This window comes from Poromitra crassiceps (assembly GCF_964638095.1).
Source record: "Poromitra crassiceps genome assembly, chromosome: 14".
In the NCBI taxonomy this organism is placed as follows: Eukaryota; Metazoa; Chordata; class Actinopteri; order Beryciformes; family Melamphaidae; genus Poromitra; species Poromitra crassiceps.
This window is the reverse complement of record NC_139633.1, coordinates 4238432-4259663: the sequence shown is the minus strand read 5'-3', so window position 1 is coordinate 4259663 and position 21232 is coordinate 4238432. Positions and strand designations below refer to the sequence as shown.

At 43.9% G+C, this 21232-nt stretch overlaps 1 protein-coding gene across 1 annotated transcript; it reads right to left on the bottom strand.

Annotated features, from left to right (window-relative positions):
- Positions 1-2035: 2035 nt before the first annotated feature.
- alpk3b (alpha-kinase 3b) lies at positions 2036-20450 on the bottom strand (the record flags this gene model as incomplete). The annotated part of the gene is made up of 14 exons (XM_083650304.1): positions 2036-2348; positions 2476-2524; positions 3639-3856; positions 3962-4050; positions 4461-4735; positions 4845-4880; positions 5032-5159; positions 5648-5795; positions 6582-7178; positions 8502-8676; positions 11166-14190; positions 15066-15183; positions 15854-15975; positions 20311-20450. 14 exons carry the CDS (start codon positions 20448-20450, stop codon positions 2036-2038), a joined length of 5433 nt encoding a protein of 1810 aa, XP_083506430.1.
- Positions 20451-21232: the final 782 nt, after the last annotated feature.

Genomic DNA, 21232 nt, shown 5'->3' with positions numbered 1-21232 from the left:
ACTGGCTCATTTTTCTTCCAACATGCATGTACTGCATCTCACAGTGAGTCAATGTACATGACACCAGGTGGGTGTCTTTCACTACAATATGATTCAGCCAACATCCCTGTTGTGGCTGCCATTTTGCATAATAGCAATTTTCTATGATTAAGAATGTAATTAAAATGTATTCCACATTTCATCTACTTTAACCATTGACTTGAACAGCTTCTCCAAATGAACAATGTACAATCATGTGTTTTATTTTATAGTCATTTGCATTCGGTGCAGTTTCTAAAAATGCGGAACACTGTAACATGACAGGTAAACACTGTTACACTATAAAAGCACAGCAGCACCGTTAGCCACTGTACAACAGTGCCATGTGAATGAGCTACATTTGGCTTGATACATGATTCAACAGACTGCAACAGTTACAGTTACATGAGTTACAGTGTAACCCATGTATCAATGTACCTATCTGTAAAATATACTTACAAGGGTGACTAAGAAAAAGACAAGATAATTCATCGTTGTACATTTAGACATACTATACAGTCGGTCTGTGTGAGGGAACGCGCACACGTTACTTCCGTTTTAAGGCCGTGGGGGATTTCCCCCACGCTGACCCATTGATGTCAGTGCGCTGACCACGCCTCTATCCTGAATCTATTGCTACTCTCCAGTCCAACCAATGGACTGGACATTCATGTAGTACAGACAATTACACTGACCTGAGATGACATTGGGATTACAGTAACAAGCTGTGATCTACAATATGTGAAGTAGAATACAAACCCAGACAAGATACAACAATGCATAACATGTAGCCATTGTAGAAATCTCACTTCCACTATGACACTATGACACTGTGACACTGTGACACTATGACACAGTGTTGTTTGAACCCTAAGATTCGTTGAATGCAGGATATAGTAGATGCAGGGTGCAGCGGTTTCTACAATGGTTACCACAATATACTGTATAAGGGAGTCAAACCACAATAGGTGATAATACCAAGGAATGGTGAATGGCTAAATCATTTACTTAAAGCCTAGATCAGACTACAAGACTCAAGCCTTCAATTTCTACAAAGTGCAACTTGCCCAACTAGGGCAGTTCAGACGAAACATTTACCATCGGGTCAGGAAGCTGTTCACACTATGTGACGGGACAAAGGTGGGCATCACACACACGACCTCATTCTGTCATTCAAACATATTTATCCAATCAGCCAGAACTACAAATACAACAAAATAGCTATTCTGTCATTTCTTGATATAGAAGCTACAGTCTATATTTACGGTACATTATGGATTTTGAAGTGACATACAGGGATTTTGGTATCATACTTCTTTCATTCTTTCACCTAATTTTGAAAATGGATTGATTCAGGGACATTGTCATTTTATGTTCTACGAGATTTATTCTTCCTACAGAAATTGCATAGCAACTTAATATTTGAGCAAGGGGAGCTGGGAATCTTCCTGACAAACTACCTATAACTGGAAGTTCTTGCTGTTCTCTTGCAGTTCATCATTTTTAGTCTTATATGAGTCTTGTGCTGCCTCACTCCACAGAGGCCTAACCAGACTCTGCCGGATAAGATCAAGACTGTATCCGCCCAAACAGTGCCAGGGCTGGACGCTGCCAGACCACAAGTTGGCAGTGTTGAGCCCGTCCACACTACAGGATCATCTACTCTGTCAGGCCCAAGTGCCGGCCCCTCCAAACCCAGACTAGCCCCGACTCAAATCGAGTTTAGAGTCAGCCTTAAAATCATATAGTCTGACTTAAATCAGCTTCCTTATTTGGTTGATTTGTTCTGTCTCCTGGTCTCTGATGGTTTGAGCTCTTTTTGTCGTAGATCAGCGGAGCTGCCAGCAGCCTCGTGTCAGAGACTTTTCCTGCTCCTCCTCGGCTGTTTTGGGCTCTCTGACACAAAAACAGTGATTCTGCTTCAGGATTTCATCAATGAGAAAATCAATGACATTTTGTTCAGGATACTGTTCCATAGTGAAAATCAGTGACCTTTGACATTGCGAGATAACGTATTCTATGTCATCTTAACATCTTTGGTTTCATCAGTAGCTTTTTGTTTCGTGGGTGTCTTATCCTGCTCTGATTCAGCCTTCCTGGGCAGTCTGGGGCTGCCAGCAGATTTCCTGCCCGTCTGAGGGGAGGAGCCAGCGGCCATCTTGCGTTGAAGTAAGGGACTCCTGGAGGCCTTGGGCTTGGATGGCATCATCAGAGAGTCCATGACCTTCAGAGACCTCAAGCCCAGGAGACCACAGAAGTAGTTACACTGGTGCTGCGAGACAAACTGCTCAAACACCTTGGGATTGCCTGTGACAGACAGACCCTGATACCTGCAGCAATACACGACAAGAACCAAAATGAGACAGTTGTTTCACTAAAAATGTAAATTGCCTTTAAATTGCGGCGCTATTGTCACAGTATCAATTATAACAAAAAACAAAATACAAATATACTAACCCTGTTGATTTGACTGAAATTCCAACATTGGTGATCTTAGTGTCAACACCTGCAAAATAATCACATACAACAATGTTCATTTTCCGTTGTTCAGGCAAAATATTCAGACGTGATGGACATGCGCCACAAATTTAGTAGCCAGAAGAAAAGGAAAATGAATACATCATATTTTGCTGAACACACCAGTCTTAAAATTTATGTAGGATAACAAACTCAGTGTCTAATGGACCAGAAGGTACATAAAAATGATGGCCTTATTGCCTTTGTAAATTAAAGTACGGTAATACGCAAATCTCCCTAGTTCACTGGTGCTGGATGAGAATGGATTTTTTTTTAATGACACACATTTCAACATAGTTTGCCTTTGTAAGGTGTGTGACCAGACAAACTACTTTTTACAGCCACACTGCCTCGCCGATACGATACATGCTCCAACATGATGTGAATGTAAATGTGATGGAACAGGAGGTCTCAGTACTTTCAAACCACCAAGTAGACTGGGTTAGGGTTAGGGTTAGGTTACTGTATTCCAACAGTGCCAGAAGTCCTGTGGTGTGCACCCATCCTAATCTCTTGTGCAGTTGTCTTTCTTTCTTTCTTTCGTTCTTTGATAACGTTTTTGTTCTTCCGATTTTGCTCCCATTCTCTCCCCAATAGACCCTTCTCACGTAGCCTAGGTAAACCCAGCCCCCACGTGACCTGCTCTCTCAGTTCCCAGTCGAGAACAGGTCTGAGAGCAGGTCACGTGGGGGATGGGTTTACCCAGGCTACTTCTCACGGGCGGCATTTTGTGTCGAAAAGGCAGGGTAAACACAGGTGCAAGCAAAACACTAATGAGGGTTTCAAACTTCCATGATTGGAATTTGGAAATCTTCATTAGTGTTTTGCTGTAGGAACGTCTGGCCAAGCTGGAAGCACCGCTGCGCTGCCGGGAATTGAACCCGGGTGCTGTGGTAGGCCAGAGTGCTTTTACCTCTACACACGATTCAAACGCCCCATTTCTTGTGTGATGTCATTTGTGCATGAATGACATCACTTCTCCGCAACTTAACTCAAATCAATTCTGCAAAAGCTATTTACAGTTTTTGGATATGTGTGAGATCATGTGCAAAATACATCAGCATTGTTTTTGGGTGGAGCTCTTCTTGAAGGTTTCCTCCTACCTTCCAGCTGAGTGAGTAGCAGATTGCCATTGGTCCACTGATGGATCCAGTGCTGCAGAGCACAGCACTTCTGCTCCACCTCAGACCCGGTCCTCATGACCAGGCTGCCTGTGTGGTCCAGGAGAGAGTATTTCAGGTAGACGCCATTCAGATCAGCCTCCACTGTGCCATAGGGGACGGTGTTCGCCGGTCGGTACATCAAGTAGACTGGAATCACCCTGTGTAACAAAGGTTGTTGTGATGTGAATGACTTTTAGAGAGACTATTACCATATACTCAAGAGAATGTTACATTCTTATGAAGAGTAAACTGATCCCACTCACTCCAGACATGGGCCAAAGTGCTCAATCACTCTAGCTTCTGCGGAAAAGATTTTGCAGTATTCACGAGCCAAGTTCTGTATTCTACATTCCTGTTTGCAGAACATTGGAGAATAGGCAGTTTAGATCAACACAACCTACACCAGTACATTTTTTATTTGCTTTTTATCAGTGGCACAGTACTCTTATGGGGGTGGAGGCAATGACACTTGATTCACCTTAATATAGGATTTAAAAATTAAGAAAGAATAAAGAAATTACAAAACCACTTCATTTCAAAGGAAGACAAGCAGAAGAAAGATCTTGTTTTGATGTGATATATCGGTGTATTATTTTGGCTAATATTTAATAACCTTACTTGATCATGCTTCTTAGATACTTTACTGAGATGCGTCATTTTCTTCTTTTGTCATATGATTATTTTAATTCTTGCCATACCTATTTGAAAAAGAAAATGTTCCACTATTCCTGAATCCCCCTCAATTTCTTTTTCTTTACTTGCCTTTTTGGTGGTGTCCAGGTTCCTCTCTATGAGGCAGCTTTCACCCTTGCCCCCATAGGTGATAGGGTTGTGAACTTTAATGACACACGTGTTCCCGGACTCGAACACGGGCTCCAGGCCGTAGATCACCTTGGCTCTCCACACTTTGTGAGAACAGCCGTCGCCAAGGTGAGATTCCTGCATCATTATGCGGCCAAAGAATTTATTGGCCCAAACACCAGCGTCAGACACACCCTTGTTCAATATTAGGGGTGTCATTTCGATCTCCTCTCCAACTGCATACACAAAATGAGAGTGCCAAGCCAATCAGATAATTGATGGTTTTACAGGAAAAAATTGTGTTCTAAATCGAAAAGATATCTAAATATATAAATTTAATCTTACCACCAAGATCCTCACGCAGGGATATTCCAGCAAGGACTGCAAAACAAGAGATCATAAAGAATTAGACATGCTTTAGCTATATATAGTATATATATATATATATATATATATATATATATATATATATACATATATGATTTTGTATTTATTTATTTTTACAACACATGTAAGATAAATGAGTACATACTGTCCACACTAAGTAGGAAGTCCGTCAAGTCTGTCCCATGTTCATTTGTGATTGCACATCCATAAACACCGCAGTCTCTGCTTGATGCCTGAACGATGGCTAGATTTACTTGAGTCTCATCTCCTGCACTGAGAAACAAACTAAAATTAACGTAAGATAAAACATCTCAGAAACCAGAAGTCAAGACAGAGCAGACCTCCGCCAAAGCCATTACTCCAGTCCGCTATGATAGGCAAATTTTGTGGGTCGGATCAGAACCCTTCCACCAAGTTGATCGTGAAAATCGGCCCAGTAGTTTTTCCAGACAAACAACACTGAAAACATATCCTCCTTTGCAGAGGTATAGTAAATATGCAATATAATTCCTAAATAAAAATTTGCATACATCCTTTTCAAGACTTGCTGGTGAAAAAACTCTATTATGTGTAAGTATTATTATGTTCATGGAAAACCTTTAATGTTTGAAGTCTTCCTAAGACCTTTATAAAAACCAAAATAACATTATAACAGAAGCAATCATTTATATTTTTCAGAACATTTCAGATATTTTTCAGCTTTCCCCCCCAAAAATATAAAATTACGTATACAATTTAATACAATTTTACTGAGGACTTACTTTCTTTTAATCTGAGCAATCTCCACCTCATCTCTGTACCATTTGATAGTGGAGTCACTAAGAACGTTGAAGAACTGGCACCACAGTTTCAAGTGTCCTGAAGCATCTGAGAAGGACTCCCCTCTAATCTTACGGATAACCTGAGGAGCTGGAAGGAGAGAGGGACCCCAACAGAGACAAATAAGAGAATACACTTTCCTGCGTTACACCTGCCTCTTTCATATCTTTATTATATCAGTTTAACCAATCAAGTCATCCTTCCTGACAAGACAAGTAGCCTGGGCCTTTTGTGGCAGCGCCAAATGAAACTGCTCATGCACATAGAGGCTCTGGGTGGTACCTCCCATAAGCCAAAGAAAAAAATATACACTTTAAGGGCTCCTTTGAGCAAATTAGATCACTTCCTCAAAGCATGGCAATAGAACAGGTGTTCAGTGTTTCCCCTACCATTCTACAGGCCTGGGCCCTCCAGGCCAGAAAGAAATTGCATTTTTTTTTTTTTTTTTTTTTTGTCCCCAAAATCTCAGTAAACCTTTATGGCATACTATTACTACTAGTGTTGACAGTGTTGACAGTAATAGCAGATGCCAAATCAGTCAAAACAATAAGCATTTTGCTTTTAGGAGCATTGTGCCAGCGTGCCGCACTGTTCCAAAACGTGTCAACGTGTGTCGTTGCCTGGGAAACGCACATCCCATAATACAACTGTTCGCATCGCATCCCATAATAGTATGATGATACTTGGGATGCCATTGCGAACATAGATGCAAACTGGTTAGCTAAAAGTTTAGCGTCGCCAGCGAGGGCCCTCGCCGTTGCGGTCGGGGGACGTTTCGAAATCCCTCCAGGCCTGAACATTTTTCTAGGGGGAACACTGACGGTGTTACTCCACCCCCCCCCCCCCCCCCCTCTCATCGTATGATGGGTGTTTTACCTTTGAATGGGTCATACTTGTCCTTCTCTGCAGGTTTGACCTCGGTCTTGGGGCTGTGGGTCGGCTGGGCGGTGAGCTGTTGGCTCGGTGCTGGTGTCTCGAGCGGTGTCTTCCTCCTGCTCAAGAGAGGAGAAACCTTCTCTGTGGGGCCGGTTCGCCCGCCGCTGGGCTGAAGGAGAGGCGACCGTCGTGACAGGCCAGGAGAAACAGAGAGGGCTGCGGGGCCTGGGGAGAGCTTGCTGCTTTCTGTAGACACTTCCTCTTTCTGGGCTTGGTCCTCTTTCTGGGCTTGGTTCTCAGCCGGCGATGTGGCCTCGCTGTCTTCTGTTTGGGCCTTGGCTACTACGATTTTGCGGCGAGCTCCAGAGGCAAGTTCTTGTGGGGTGGCAGAAGGGATGGGGGCAACACCATTCCTTTTCCTTAACAATGGACTGGCTTCAGGATTCGGAGGAGCTAAAGAGTCCGTCTTTGTGCATTCCTCAACCATAGACGAAGAGCCCTCCTGATGGTCAAGTTGAAGATTAATCGTTTCTGTTTCAGTTGTTGTTTGTATATTCTGTAAACCTCCCACTGTTGCGTTGTGCTCTTTATGTTGATCTAAATGTGTGGCAGGATATATTTCACGGCTCCTCAAATCAGTTTCACTGATCAGTTGAATTTCTGGGGTTACATTTTGTTTTAGTTCTATGTCTTTGCCATGACAATGTTCCTCCAAAATCGACATTCTTGAATCTTGACTGTTGGCATTTGTCGATGGTGAGAGTGCAGAATCCTTCTCTGCTGCGGTCAGTGGTTCCCCAGGTCCTGGAGCTGTAGTCACTGATGGGTTTGAACTTGGGGTAAGTATATTAGTGAATTCCTGTTCTGGGGTCACAGGCAAAACATCTATTTGGACCTTCTCAGTCCCAGAGAGGGAAAGAACAGGATCATGTTTCCGAGGAGCAGCAGTTGATGCTCCAGTGTCCATGACACTGTCGTTATATATTTCGGTGCTGCTAGGTTTTGTGCTCTCTAAAGTGCTGCCTGTGTCTATGACAGAGATAGGAGGGATCACGGCAGTTGGGGAAGTTGCATTCACAGATTGTATTTGTTTGTCATCAGTTTTAGTCAGTCTATGGCAAACTTCCTTTGTGTTTGCATCAGTGCCGTCTACGTCCATTTTCTTGTCAAGCTTTGACTTCTTCACTTCCAGTTCACATTCCGTGTCGTCATCTCTTAGCTCTTGGCATTCCTCTGTAGCAGCTGTAGTAGGATGTTGCTCAGCAGGTATGGCCGTCACTGTATTTACCACTGTGGATTGAAGAGCCTTTATCGACCTCAAAAGCTCAGCAATAGATATGACTTTTGGCACAGGTGTTGGGATCTCCTTGAAGCCTTCTATTTGTTGCTCAGGTAAGTTTGTCTTATGGATGCTTGTATCTTCTGGAGTTTTTGTTCTATGTGGAATAACGATCTCGAGGGTAGTTGGCTTCGGATTTTGTGATTCTGAGTGTTTCTCCTCTGGCCTTTTTACTACAGGTCCATTCTTAGTTTCTTTATCAGATGTATCCACAATGATAATCTCACTGTTTTTTTCCGTTGGCTTTTCTTTTTTAGCTTGTTCAAGTGTCTTTAGTTCAACAATTTCAGTTTCCATCGGCACTATACTTTCATCTGGGGCCACAATGTCAGCCTGTACTAAGAACTTACCGATCTCATTCCCCTTTACTTTCTTATCAACTTGTATTTCTGTCCCCTCCACAGGTTTTATAGCCGTCTCAACTTGGCTTTGCTGGCCGGTGGGCGAAACTTTACACCCCGGGGTGTTCTCACCATCACCAGGGCTTTCGAGGGGTGACTTTTGTAGCTCTGTGAAAAGGACTGTCTGGCTTTCATTTGATCCCCTGGAATGATCCCATGTGTCCTGCGTCATTTGGTCACAGGCTGCTTGGACACGACTGTGCGAGGAAGAGGCCTGCTGGTCATCTGTCGTGGCCTCTCTTCCCCATGGACTCTTTTGTGGCATCTGTGCATCCATCTTACACTGGGTGGGTGGTGGTGGGTCGAGGTTGACAGGTGCGTCATTCCTGTTCATCTGTGTGTGGGCCTGTGTAACCTTGAGAGACACAACACAAGCAGAGGTATCCATACTGTAAATACTTATTCTCTTATCCCGGCTATGCTGCACAGGGATAAACACATGTCATTTTACAAACGGCAACAGTGTAGCCGGCACAACAACCAAGGAATGGAATGGGAACACTTTAGAGGGAAGACGCATTCAGAAATCCATGCATAAGTAACAAACATGGACGCTTCACTTCATTTTTGTGGCCTTGAACTGCAACTATCCAAGATAGTTTCCAGAGAAGAGATATGTTCCTCGATGGGATCAAGAGGTACTGTCGGAACCTATTGTATTCCCAAATGAGGATCCCTGGAAAATGACCCTGGACACCACTCAAGTGTTTACAAAGTTTTTATTTTCAGTGGAGCAGGTCCAGAAAGTGTCACTTGATTACCCCCCACATTTGTTTTTTGCCTTCTTCTTTGTAGCTTTTTGGGAAATCTCGACTTAGCTGTCGAAAGTCATATATATTTAAATATATATATATACAGTATATATATATTATTATTATTATTATTATATATTTCTGTTTTGCAATTAAGATTTTCTTTAAATAAGCAAGTATGCAAAGAAAACGCCCCCAAACTGTGAAGGGCCATGAAATAAGTCACAGACATCAACCAATTCACCCCCAACCCCGCACCAAAGCCAGCATACTACCCCGCACCAAAGCCAGCATACAACCCCGCACCAAAGCCAGCATACAACCCTGCACCAAAGCCAGCATACTACCCCGCACCAAAGCCAGCATACAACCCCGCACCAAAGCCAGCATACTACCCTGCACCAAAGCCAGCATACTACCCCGCACCAAAGCCAGCATACTACCCCGCACCAAAGCCAGCATACTACCCCGCACCAAAGCCAGCATACTACCCCGCACCAAAGCCAGCATACTAGCCCACACCAAAGCCAGCATACTAGCCCACACCAAAGCCAGCATACTAGCCCACACCAAAGCCAGCATACTAGCCCACACCAAAGCCAGCATACTAGCCCACACCAAAGCCAGCATACTAGCCCACACCAAAGCCAGCATACTAGCCCACACCAAAGCCAGCATACTAGCCCACACCAAAGCCAGCATACTAGCCCACACCAAAGCCAGCATACTAGCCCACACCAAAGCCAGCATGCTACCTAACAAAAGGCGGTTATCAGGCTAGTTTTATGCCCATCATCAAGTAGCACTCTAGTAGTACTTCACTCTGAGATACTACACAGTATTGTAATACTTATGGTGCGCTATAGAGTACACTTTTAGCATGGTGCACTACTGTGTACCTTATGTCAGTGCTATACAAACATGTTCGTGTCAAATCTCCGTAAAGGCCTTGGTTGAGCTGAAACCCTGTTTAAATTAGCACCAGAGGCTCCCTGTGTCATGTGTCACTCCATGGATTAGATAGGCCATAATTCTCTCTGTCTATATTCTGCCTTCATCTCCTCTCAAAAAGTACCTGCATGCTTCAGTTTGGATTCCCATAGGCTTTAAAATCACATGCAATCTACCATGAGAATACAAGAAATAGATGATGATGCTTGACACAAGTTGACAGCTTAACCGAAACAAAGTCTACTGCTAATTTCTGTCTATCACCGTGCGTCTAGCTAAGTCTGACATGGGCAGGCCTATTCACAAGGAAGAGGGCTATTTTAAGTGACAGAGTGGCCAGAGTGGAATGTAAATATGGAATGTGAAGAGGTGCTTCAGCCATGCAGTGTTTTGTCTCTGCACTTCAGCCATGTTGGTTCCTGCAATGTTCAGACAGCTGGACTCATGATCATTACATAAGAGCAGTGAACAACAAAGATTCCTATTATAACGCATCTAAATATCGGAGTACTAATCTGGGACGTCTGGTCACAAACTCGCCCAGAATTTATTTTCTCTTTCCATGCAAGGCCAGGGTGAGAATTTCTGATATTTTCTCAGATTTTTTTTTATTAACCTACTAGGATAGAAAATTTTAAGTCAGTTATAGCCTAAGGCCCTAAGTGTTGTACCAGAAAGCGTATCACAGTCATCCTTCAAGACATAGTTATTATAGGAAAGATACAGCAGGCACATTTAGTTCCCTCTGAGTTTTCCATCTATTCGGTCTTCATCACAACACCAACAACATGTATTCAATTTCACTTTTAATTTAGAGGCCAATCGTTTGTGAGACCATGCACTGACACTGTCAAGAATATACAGCGCCAAATTCTCAGTGTTATATAAGACTTATCATGCCAAATGGCTGGAAAGAAATGCACCAAGAAATGCAGTGTTGGTCTTCTCTCAGATCTTTGCACTTTGCACTAAATTGGCTCCAGGAACATACCTTTTGCATCGGCCAGTATGTGCGTCATTTAATTCTCGTCGCATAGCGGGGCGTACTTGTAAAAGCTATAAATAGCTCCGGGATGGTTGTGTTACTGATCGGGGCTGTGTTGGCAACGCAAAGCATGAGCTCATGCAAACAGGCACTCACCTCGCTCCGAGACACAGACGCATTCTTTAGGCCCGGGCTTGTTTCCTTCTCAGATGGCTGATCTGGAGACTGTTCACATGCACGCAGAGGCAAAGCATCCTCGCTTCCCCTCTGCACGTCCACTGACTTAGGATCCCTTCCCCTCTGCACGTCCACTGACTTAGGGTCACTTCCCCTCTGCACGTCCACTGACTTAGGATCCCTTCCCCTCTGCACGTCCACTGACTTAGGGTCACTTCCCCTCTGCACGTCCACTGACTTAGGATCCCTTCCCCTCTGCACGTCCACTGACTTAGGGTCACTTCCCCTCTGCACGTCCACTGACTTAGGATCCCTTCCCCTCTGCACGTCCACTGACTTAGGATCCCCTCCCCTCGGCACGTCCACTGACTTAGGATCCCTTCCCCTCTGCACGTCCACTGACTTAGGGTCCCCTCCCCTCTGCACGTCCACTGACTTAGGATCCCCTCCCCTCTGCACGTCCACTGACTTAGGGTCCCCTCCCCTCTGCACGTCCACTGACTTAGGGTCCCCTCCCCTCTGCACGTCCACTGACTTAGGATCCCTTCCCCTCTGCACGTCCACTGACTTAGGGTCCCCTCCCCTCTGCACGTCCACTGACTTAGGATCCCTTCCCCTCTGCACGTCCACTGACTTAGGATCCCTTCCCCTCTGCACGTCCACTGACTTAGGATCCCTTCCCCTCTGCACGTCCACTGACTTAGGGTCCCCTCCCCTCTGCACGTCCACTGACTTAGGATCCCTTCCCCTCTGCACGTCCACTGACTTAGGATCCCTTCCCCTCTGCATGTCCACTGACTTAGGATCCCTTCCCCTCTGCACGTCCACTGACTTAGGGTCCCTTCCCCTCTGCATGTCCACTGACTTAGGATCCCTTCCCCTCTGCATGTCCACTGACTTAGGATCCCTTCCCCTCTGCACGTCCACTGACTTAGGATCCCTTCCCCTCTGCACGTCCACTGACTTAGGGTCCCCTCCCCTCTGCACGTCCACTGACTTAGGATCCCTTCCCCTCTGCACGTCCACTGACTTAGGATCCCTTCCCCTCTGCATGTCCACTGACTTAGGATCCCTTCCCCTCTGCACGTCCACTGACTTAGGATCCCCTCCCCTCTGCATGTCCACTGACATAGGATCCCCTCCCCTCTGCACGTCCACTGACTTAGGGTCCCTTCCCCTCTGCACGTCCACTGACTTAGGGTCCCTTCCCCTCTGCACGTCCACTGACTTAGGGTCCCTTCCCCTCTGCACGTCCACTGACTTAGGGTCACTTCCCCTCAGCACGTCCACTGACTCAACGTCCCTGTGTGCTGAAGTTGCATCAGTGGAAGTAGTGGAGGGATGTAGACAAACGGCTTCTGCTACTGGAGACTTCTCATCAACTTCCATGACTGTAACATCCTCTTGTTGTGGTTTAGTCGTGCTTTTGTCCTTTACTGTGCTGAGGGGTTGTTGGGGTGTCACTGCAAGAGTTGATTGTAGGTCTTTTGGGGTAACAAGAGGATTTGGGCTCAGCTTTTTCAAGTTTTTGAATGTATTTGTACTTCCAACTTCCTTGTCGAGATCTGCAGCTTGTTTACCTTTAGGTCCTGACACAGTCCGGTTTGTAGATGGGAGAGTAGCAGTGGATTTTGGGACAGTGGGCTGTTCTTTCTGCGAAGGGCCACCTACATCTCCCTCCACAGATACCTTTACCTCCTCTGAAGGCATCCCAGTGACAGGCAATGCTCCGTCTATTGCTGATTTGTGACGCTCTTCTGTCACTTTTCTGGAGTGAGAATCCAAAACTGAGGAAGTAACAGTGCTCTCTACTTCCATCACCTCTTCTAAAGTCATCTGAGACTGTAATGGCTGTGTGGGAGCCAGAGCTACAGATGCCTCTTCATTTGCCCTTCTCTCATCAGACGCTCTCTCTGCAGGAACCTCTATCTTCACAGGAACCTCTACCTTCACAGGAGCCTCTATCTTCACAGGAACCTCCATCTTCACAGGAACCTTTATCTTCACAGGAACCTTTATCTTCACAGGAGCCTCTATCTTCACAGGAGCCTCCATCTTCACAGGAACCTTTATCTTCACAGGAACCTTTATCTTCACAGGAACCTTTATCTTCACAGGAGCCTCTACCTTCACAGGAACCTCTACCTTCACAGGAGCCTCTATCTTCACAGGAGCCTCTATCTTCACAGGAGCCTCCATCTTCACAGGAACCTCTACCTTCACAGGAGCCTCTATCTTCACAGGAGCCTCTACCTTCACAGGAACCTCTACCTTCACAGGAGCCTCTATCTTCACAGGAGCCTCCATATTCACAGGAACCTCTACCTTCACAGGAGCCTCTATCTTCACAGGAGCCTCTACCTTCACAGGAACCTCTACCTTCACAGGAGCCTCTACCTTCACAGGAACCTCTACCTTCACAGGAGCCTCTATCTTCACAGAAGCCTCCATCTTCACACCCTTTGCACCATTGGAGATCTTAATCTTCTTTTTAATGAAAGGTGCTTTGGGTTGGTGTGCAGTGAACATCTTCTGTGCAGAGTCATATATGTATGTCGAGCCATTTTCATCGACGGCGTTTCCATTGGTAATGGGAGACAATGCTCCATTAGTGATGGGCACTGGCTTCATCTCCTCCTCCTCCATGGTGGTCTCCTGTAGCCTGGCCTCAGTCTCAGCAGCTGCCGCCTGTTGGCTCTCCTCCGTCCCCTCGTCTTCCATGGAGCTAGGGGTGCTGGGAAAGGCTTCCATTGGGGACCGACGTTTCCTCTGTGAGCGGTCCGGACTGATGGGTCTTAGTTGGTCCTGAAGCTCAGGGCCCTGGTTTTCCTTACCCTCCAGTTCCCTGCGTTTATGCTCAGCTCTTTGTTTGAGCTTGGCAAAGTAGCGCTGGTGGATCTTGAACTCATTCATCTCGCCCACCTCCAGAACCCCAGAGCAGGACACAATGCCTTTGGTGTTGCCAGCTGATGCCTGGTATATAGCTGCATCTTCCACAGTGCAACTGAGGAGAAAAGACACGTTTAGATCACTGTTATCTCAGGCAAGTTGAATCTTGACAGAAACAAAGTTAGACAATGCGGAATGCTGCCTTGGCTTGAACACTAGGTGCTTTTCGTGAATTGGGACAGTTCATGTGGAGAAATGTAGATCCAAAGATTTCTAAGGCACTGTCCCTTTTTTTTAAATTAATAGGCCTCTGTTATTGAAATAATACACAGATGCGTTGCAGATTGCCTGCCTTCATCACGGAGCTGTTTTGACTATGCATTAACTAAACTAGAGTGACATGGAATTCTTTGCATATGGTGTAGGAGTCGCCTGTTGACAGGTGTTGAAAATGAGCAATTCTGCTATATACAGTACACTTAACACTGTGTATCTGGTTACTGTGCGTACATGTATAGGTTGAGGCGATGTCTCGTCATAGACCCTGGGTTAGCTGGCTCAGCCTGGCTGGGGGCGTGGTCAGGGTGGGGTCAATCTCCTGTTCTATCCATTCAGCAAAGTTAGAATTTAGCTGCTAGCCCAGCCCAGGCAGACACGATCGGGGATTTAACCACCGCAGTAAACGCACATCTGAACAGACGTCTTGTGTTCTGCTCTAGAATCCCCAAACCTGTAGTTAGAGCCACAGCACCTTCCTCTGGTGAGTCAACCCATTGAGATATATCGGTGGTTTTACCCCACTCGCGCGCCAGCCATATAACATTTTGTGGGCGTTCCCACACATGCCGACTGTCTCTATGTTACATCTCCAAAGCTCTGTAATGTCCATATCAAATCAATTGAACCTAAACCTACATTTCTCCATAGAAACAAATGCATTAGGAATACAATCACATGGCATACTGTAGCAATGCTTTGAAACATACATACTTGTAAATGTGCAGGGAATGGTTTTGTCCGTTACGGAATATTTCATATTTCGGCAGCCCACAGTATCTGTCTAACTGCATGTCATCTTTATACCAAGTCAGTTCAGGAGTAGGGTGTCCTACAAAACAAACAAGCAAACTAAGAAAACTGGAAGTGATAGCAGTTATGAGATAACAATGTGTAGATCATCTACAAAATGGCTAGCCATTTACTTTACAATGGCTTCATTGCAGCCTATTCCTATATGCAAAATTCGAAAATAAAGAACAATATTTTTTTATTTCCCAGTATTTCATAAAAATGTACCTGAAATATAATGTCAATTAATTAAGAGTATAGTTCCAACACTCTTCTTGAATAATAAAAAGTTTTGGTCAACCAATTGGTTACTGGCCAGTGGCCACATTTAATCATAACTTTAATCATAACTTACATACTTACACATACAGAACAGAATGATGTGCCAACACCAATTAACGGTTAATTGGACCAAGTGCTGGCACGTAATTTTGTTCTGGTTAATTATTACCGCCCCCATCCCCCCAGTATCACTCAGCACTAAATGAGACTCAATATTGCATAATTTTATGGAGACAGCAGGAGAACAATTGGAACATTTCTCGCCAGTATGTCAGGTGTAAGTATTTCTGGTGTATCATTATGTCCTTACAGTTATAATACTTTTCTATAGCTTAATATACATGTTAATACAGGGAGTAAGACCACTGTAAATCAGGTGTTATACCACAAAATGTATCCTACCAGCAGATGCTTAGAGCAGAGTTTACCTGTAACCATACAAAAGAACTTCACATTGCAAGTCTCGGACACAGCTTTTGACTTCAGCGTCGTCTCAAAGGAGGGCTGCGTTTCCTCTGTTAATTGTGCCATCACACTGCAGAGTGTGCTCCTGTAAAACAAAGAGGACATATACAGTAAAGTTGTTTCTCTGCAGTTTTCTTTTAGGTCATTTTATATGTGTAGGATTATTCTTTAGTGTAGATCAGTAGTTTTCAAAGTCTAGGTCAATTGGAAAGATTTTAATGGCCGTCTGAATTAGAAATTGTTTCCTTCAACGGCTTAAGTTTGTGAAAGGCCAATTCTAATTTTAAATGAAGCCCTTAGCCACCAGTATATTATGTAGCATAGCCTTCACATGCCCTTAAATGCAACATAGGCTGAAAAAATAAAACAGGGCAAAAGTTTGTGTCACAAGGGGGGGGGGGGGGGGGGGGTATCTTGAATTGTGGAAAATTTGGCCCCAGCCCAGCTGTGGGCAATTATTTGTCCTGGGGGGGCAACAAACCCACATTGTTGCAGGGAGCCAAGAAAATATTGTCATGTCGTAACCTCTAATTTTATCACTAGCTTAAATTATAGAAAACAAACTGCACTTATTCTTCAGCATTTATTATATTTGAAAATCTCTCAAAACAGCCAATTTAGGTCATCTCATTGGAAAAAAAATTAGCTTCATAAGTAAAATGGTATAGACCTCCCGGGCCAGGCAGAACCATGAGGAGGGCCGGGTCTGGCCCCCGGGCCGCATAATGGCCAGGTCTGCTCCAGACCAAAGGTTTGACAACTGCTGACTTCCAACTGATATCCATTCTTAACATGGTCCTCACTAAAACATGCATTATGTGATTTATTTCAGGCCACTTAGCAAAGTGACTTTGGTGAATCTGATTTCCAGAGTAAACACAGGGGCTATTCAAAATGAGTACACCAGCTGAACTGAATCACATTCAGCAAAACATCAGCAATGCATTTACTTACTTTGCACCCATAATTACAGTCAATGTATTACTATTACTATTTTACTCCGCATCATTGTAAATGAGAGCCAGCCCTCAGTGAGTTTTCTAGTTTAAATAAAGCTAATAATAATATTAATAATTCAAAGCTAAACAGATTTGTTCTTTAAGGTTTTAATTAATGATATTGACTAGGCACAAATCAGGAGGGGGTCCAGTAGAGTTTGAGTTAAAACCAACACCAGAGACAGTGAGTCTAACAAACAATAAGCAAACATCTCAAAATGGTTTTAACAATAATAATAATAACAGCAGATGGTTCCTTTGAACCATCTGCTGTTATTATTAGGGGTCCAAGCACGAAGTGCGTGGATCCCTATTGTATCTGTTCCGTTTATTATTATTCTCCGCTAAAACAGTATGCACGTCAAAAACCGTAAGGGGTACAGTACCCAGACTTTGCACATAGGTTGGAAATGTGCCCCACTACTCAGAGACAAAAAATTAGCCATATTGACCAGATGGTGGCGCTATAACAGACCATTTCACGTATTGGTCCATAACTGCTGAACCGTGAGGCGTATAATCAAAAATCCACATCTGCTGGATTCCCTGGATCAATACGCATCTATCCATATAGACCACGCCCATTTAAGTCTGCTAGATTTTCCGCCATCTTGTACTTTCTCAAAAAAAAAAAAACGAACTCGTCCTAGGCCATTTGCCCGAATGAGCCCAAACTTTTTGTGTGTCATCTCTGGACTTCCCTGATTTAAAAACTTAGAAAGAATTTGGATACGTGAAACCGTCTTGAAATGATAAATGTTTAAACTTTTGATAAACGAACTCGTCCTAGGCCATTTGCCCGAATGAGCCCAAACTTTTTCTGTGTCATCTCTGGACTTCCCTGATCTAAAGACTTACAAAGAATTTGGATACGTGAAACCGTCTTGAAATGATAAATGTTTAAACTTTGACACTATGTCATCACCGATGACAGTCTTGTGACATCACTGATGATGTCATCTATGATGTCATCTATGATGTCATTCTTCCTCTACATAACATCGCGCACACACACACACACACACACACATGCACACACACACACACACATGCACACACACACACACACACACACACACACACACATGCACACACATATACACCTATACACACACACACACGCCACACACACACACACACACACACACACACACACACACACACGCACACACACACACACATATACACATACACACACACACACACACACATATACTCACACATATACACACACATATATACACACACACATATACACACTTACACACATATACACTAACACTACTATTACTACTGCTACTACTGCTTGAACCCGGTCAGGTCAGCAAATCTCAACCAAACTTTGTGCACTTGTGCACATACCAACTCTGATTAAATGTGCAATTCAGTGTCTATATTATCTGACATACACCCCCCAAGTCACCGGAAGCTTGGACCCCGCATCGCCGCTTGCGGCTATATTTATTATTATTATTGCAATGCAACTGCAATTCAATATTAATGGTGTTAAGCCCGGCTATAGAATCCCACAATTATCACATAAGCGCAGGACCAAGAAAGACAAATAAAACCAAGACTTTTATGACTGGAGTCAAATACTACACCCACATAAAACCCAACATCTGATCTGTTCATAGAATTCCATATGAAATTAATTTACAGAAATGAGACACATGGCCATAAAAACAATGTATTCAATACAGCATGTATTATATAGGCTGTAGCCTATTGAATCATTGTAGCATGTGGAAATGTGGCCAAACCATTGCAGAGCTGAAATAATATGAACTGATTAGCTTGCATGCATATGATAAGCACAGAAACATGATCCGGGTGCTTGTGTATTTACGTGCGGTGCTTGTGTATTACGTGCGGTTGATCTGTGTCTGGTGTGGACATCCATTTCAGCCTTGGGTCAGTTCACATTTAAAGGCTACTGTTACACTTCACTGCATATGATCCATGAGTAATCAAAGAAAACAAGACACGAACGCTAAAGACAGTCACTGTTTTAGACCATATCGTGATATATGGCTTGTAAATATGCATTTCCTTGTGCTTGGAATGCAGTTTTGTTCACTTGTGAATAACAAAAAAAAGTGTAGGCTACTAATGAATCCATGGCAATGTTACAAAGACAACTTTTAAGGCATTATCGATGGGGAATTTTACAGGAAGTGATGACTCATAATATATTTGTCTCTTATATTCCATCATTTTAGGCTCATATTGTCCCATTTAGCAGCAATGTTACCATCTCTCACTTAGCCAGAGTATCTCCACACTTCAGTTAGCGGTGTACCATCTCCAACACCTCAAAATGTTGTTGATGTATCACTTTACAGTGGGAACACTCTTGACAATTTTTGGGTGACGCAAGTACCATGGGGACATGGGGACATGGGGACATGGGGACATGGGGACATGGGGGGGACATGAAAGATTTAATCATATGATTATAGTTCATATGCATTTCACCTCAGACAAGACAGGACATTGCTTTCAAGTCTGAAATTTGCTTACATTTGCTAGAAAGATGAACAACATTTCACTTTTTCGCCAACTGGGGCGCTGCTTGATGATGTCACTAGGTTGAGTGTACAGTACAGTACTACAGCGGTGTACAGGCTAGTTAAGTGTTACATTAGTAGTAAGGATTTTAAATTCTAACAGGCTCACAGCATATGCTGCTGTGTTTCTGACTTGGATTGTGCTTGTTTTGATTCATCAAAATGTTCAAAATCCAATATAGACTGTAGTGTACAGTCAACCTAGTGACATCATCAAGCAGCGCCCTAGTTGGCGAAAAGCTGAAATGTTGTTTATCTCTCTAGCAAATCTAGGTACATTTCAGACTTGGAAGCAGTGCCCTGTCTTGCAAATTAACTAGAGTCATATAATCAAATGTTTCATGTCCTTTTTAAGGCACTAATGCTGAGGCAACTCCCTGTGCACCGATAATCAAAATGATTGCTATTGTCAAAAGACTGTTAGTGTGCTTATTTACTGCATTAAATCTGCATGTGTAAAATACTATCAGATTCTGAATTATTGAACCAAAACAAAAGCGGAACGCCAAATTCATGTTTGTTTTTTTCCACCGTCAAAACATAAATGCTTTCCATGCAGAAGCTGTTGTTAGTGATTTGCTTATTGTGAAACAAGGCGTGCATAACTGAGATGGTGCCCTCAATCAGCTGTTTACTTAAGCTTGGGTTACCATGGTAACTACAAACAAAGAAGAAACACGTCGTCACGCACATTTGGCCCACTCTCAAGAGGAAAGTCTGTTTGGAAATGTTAATGCGCACATGCTGGGCAGGCCGGTCCTAACAGTGGTAGGCTATGGGCAGGCCGGTCCTAACAGTGGTAGGCCTATGGGACGGACGGTCAGTGACACATTGTTTGTCAGGATTCTCTACCTGTTCTCGGGCCTCACGTTGGAGAGGTAGCTGCGGCCGCCACCGGCCCGGCTACTCCCGTTGGTAACATCATCCCCATTGTACTGGCTGGATCTGCTATCCCCCGAATTGGAGGGTGTCATCACCCTCCTGGAACTCATATTCTCCACCAGATAAAGTTACGCACAGATCAAAGTTTCCCAAGAGAAACAAACGGGTTTCCCTTGTCACTTGTGGGGGGTTTTTTTGTCCTGAAAGACTGATAGGAGCTGAAAGAGAGAAGAGAGTGAAGACCTGAGTTTCTAAATGAGATATTTCAAAAAGAAATTTGCAGTTGCAAGTGAAAGCAGAATGTTTAGAAGTGTAGGAATGTGTCTCATGAAGTCAAACTTTTTGTGTGTGTCGTTCCATAGATTGAAACTAAATGCCATGTAATACAGAATGAAATATCGGCACAAGAGATGCTCTGTAAAATAATGACTTGCTGATGTACTTATGATTTCCACACACACACACAAAAACATTCGGCAAACAAGCTATTTTCCAAGTAGTTAACTCACCGTTCAGAAGTTCCTTTCCCTCCTTGGACAGATATCCCACAGCAGCGACTTAAGGCTCTGCGATTTCCAATCAAACATGAGCATGCGTAGCCTGCCGGACTATTTATAGTTACACTACAAATAGGCACAAGAGCACATCGCACTTTCCAAAAGTCGCCTTTGGACCCTTTTAGCAAGAAGAACAAGAAAGAGCAGCAGACCAGATGAAGATCCAGTCAGTGAAGAGTCTGCACAGCAGCAACAACAAAATCCTTCTGAAGGTGAAGAATCCACACTGCCCCATGGCAAATACAAAGTCATCCCACATTTGGTCCTCCTCCAAATGGGAGGAGAGGATTTAGAAAACAGGACGAAGTTTTTTTTTTATTTGGTTACCAGTGGAT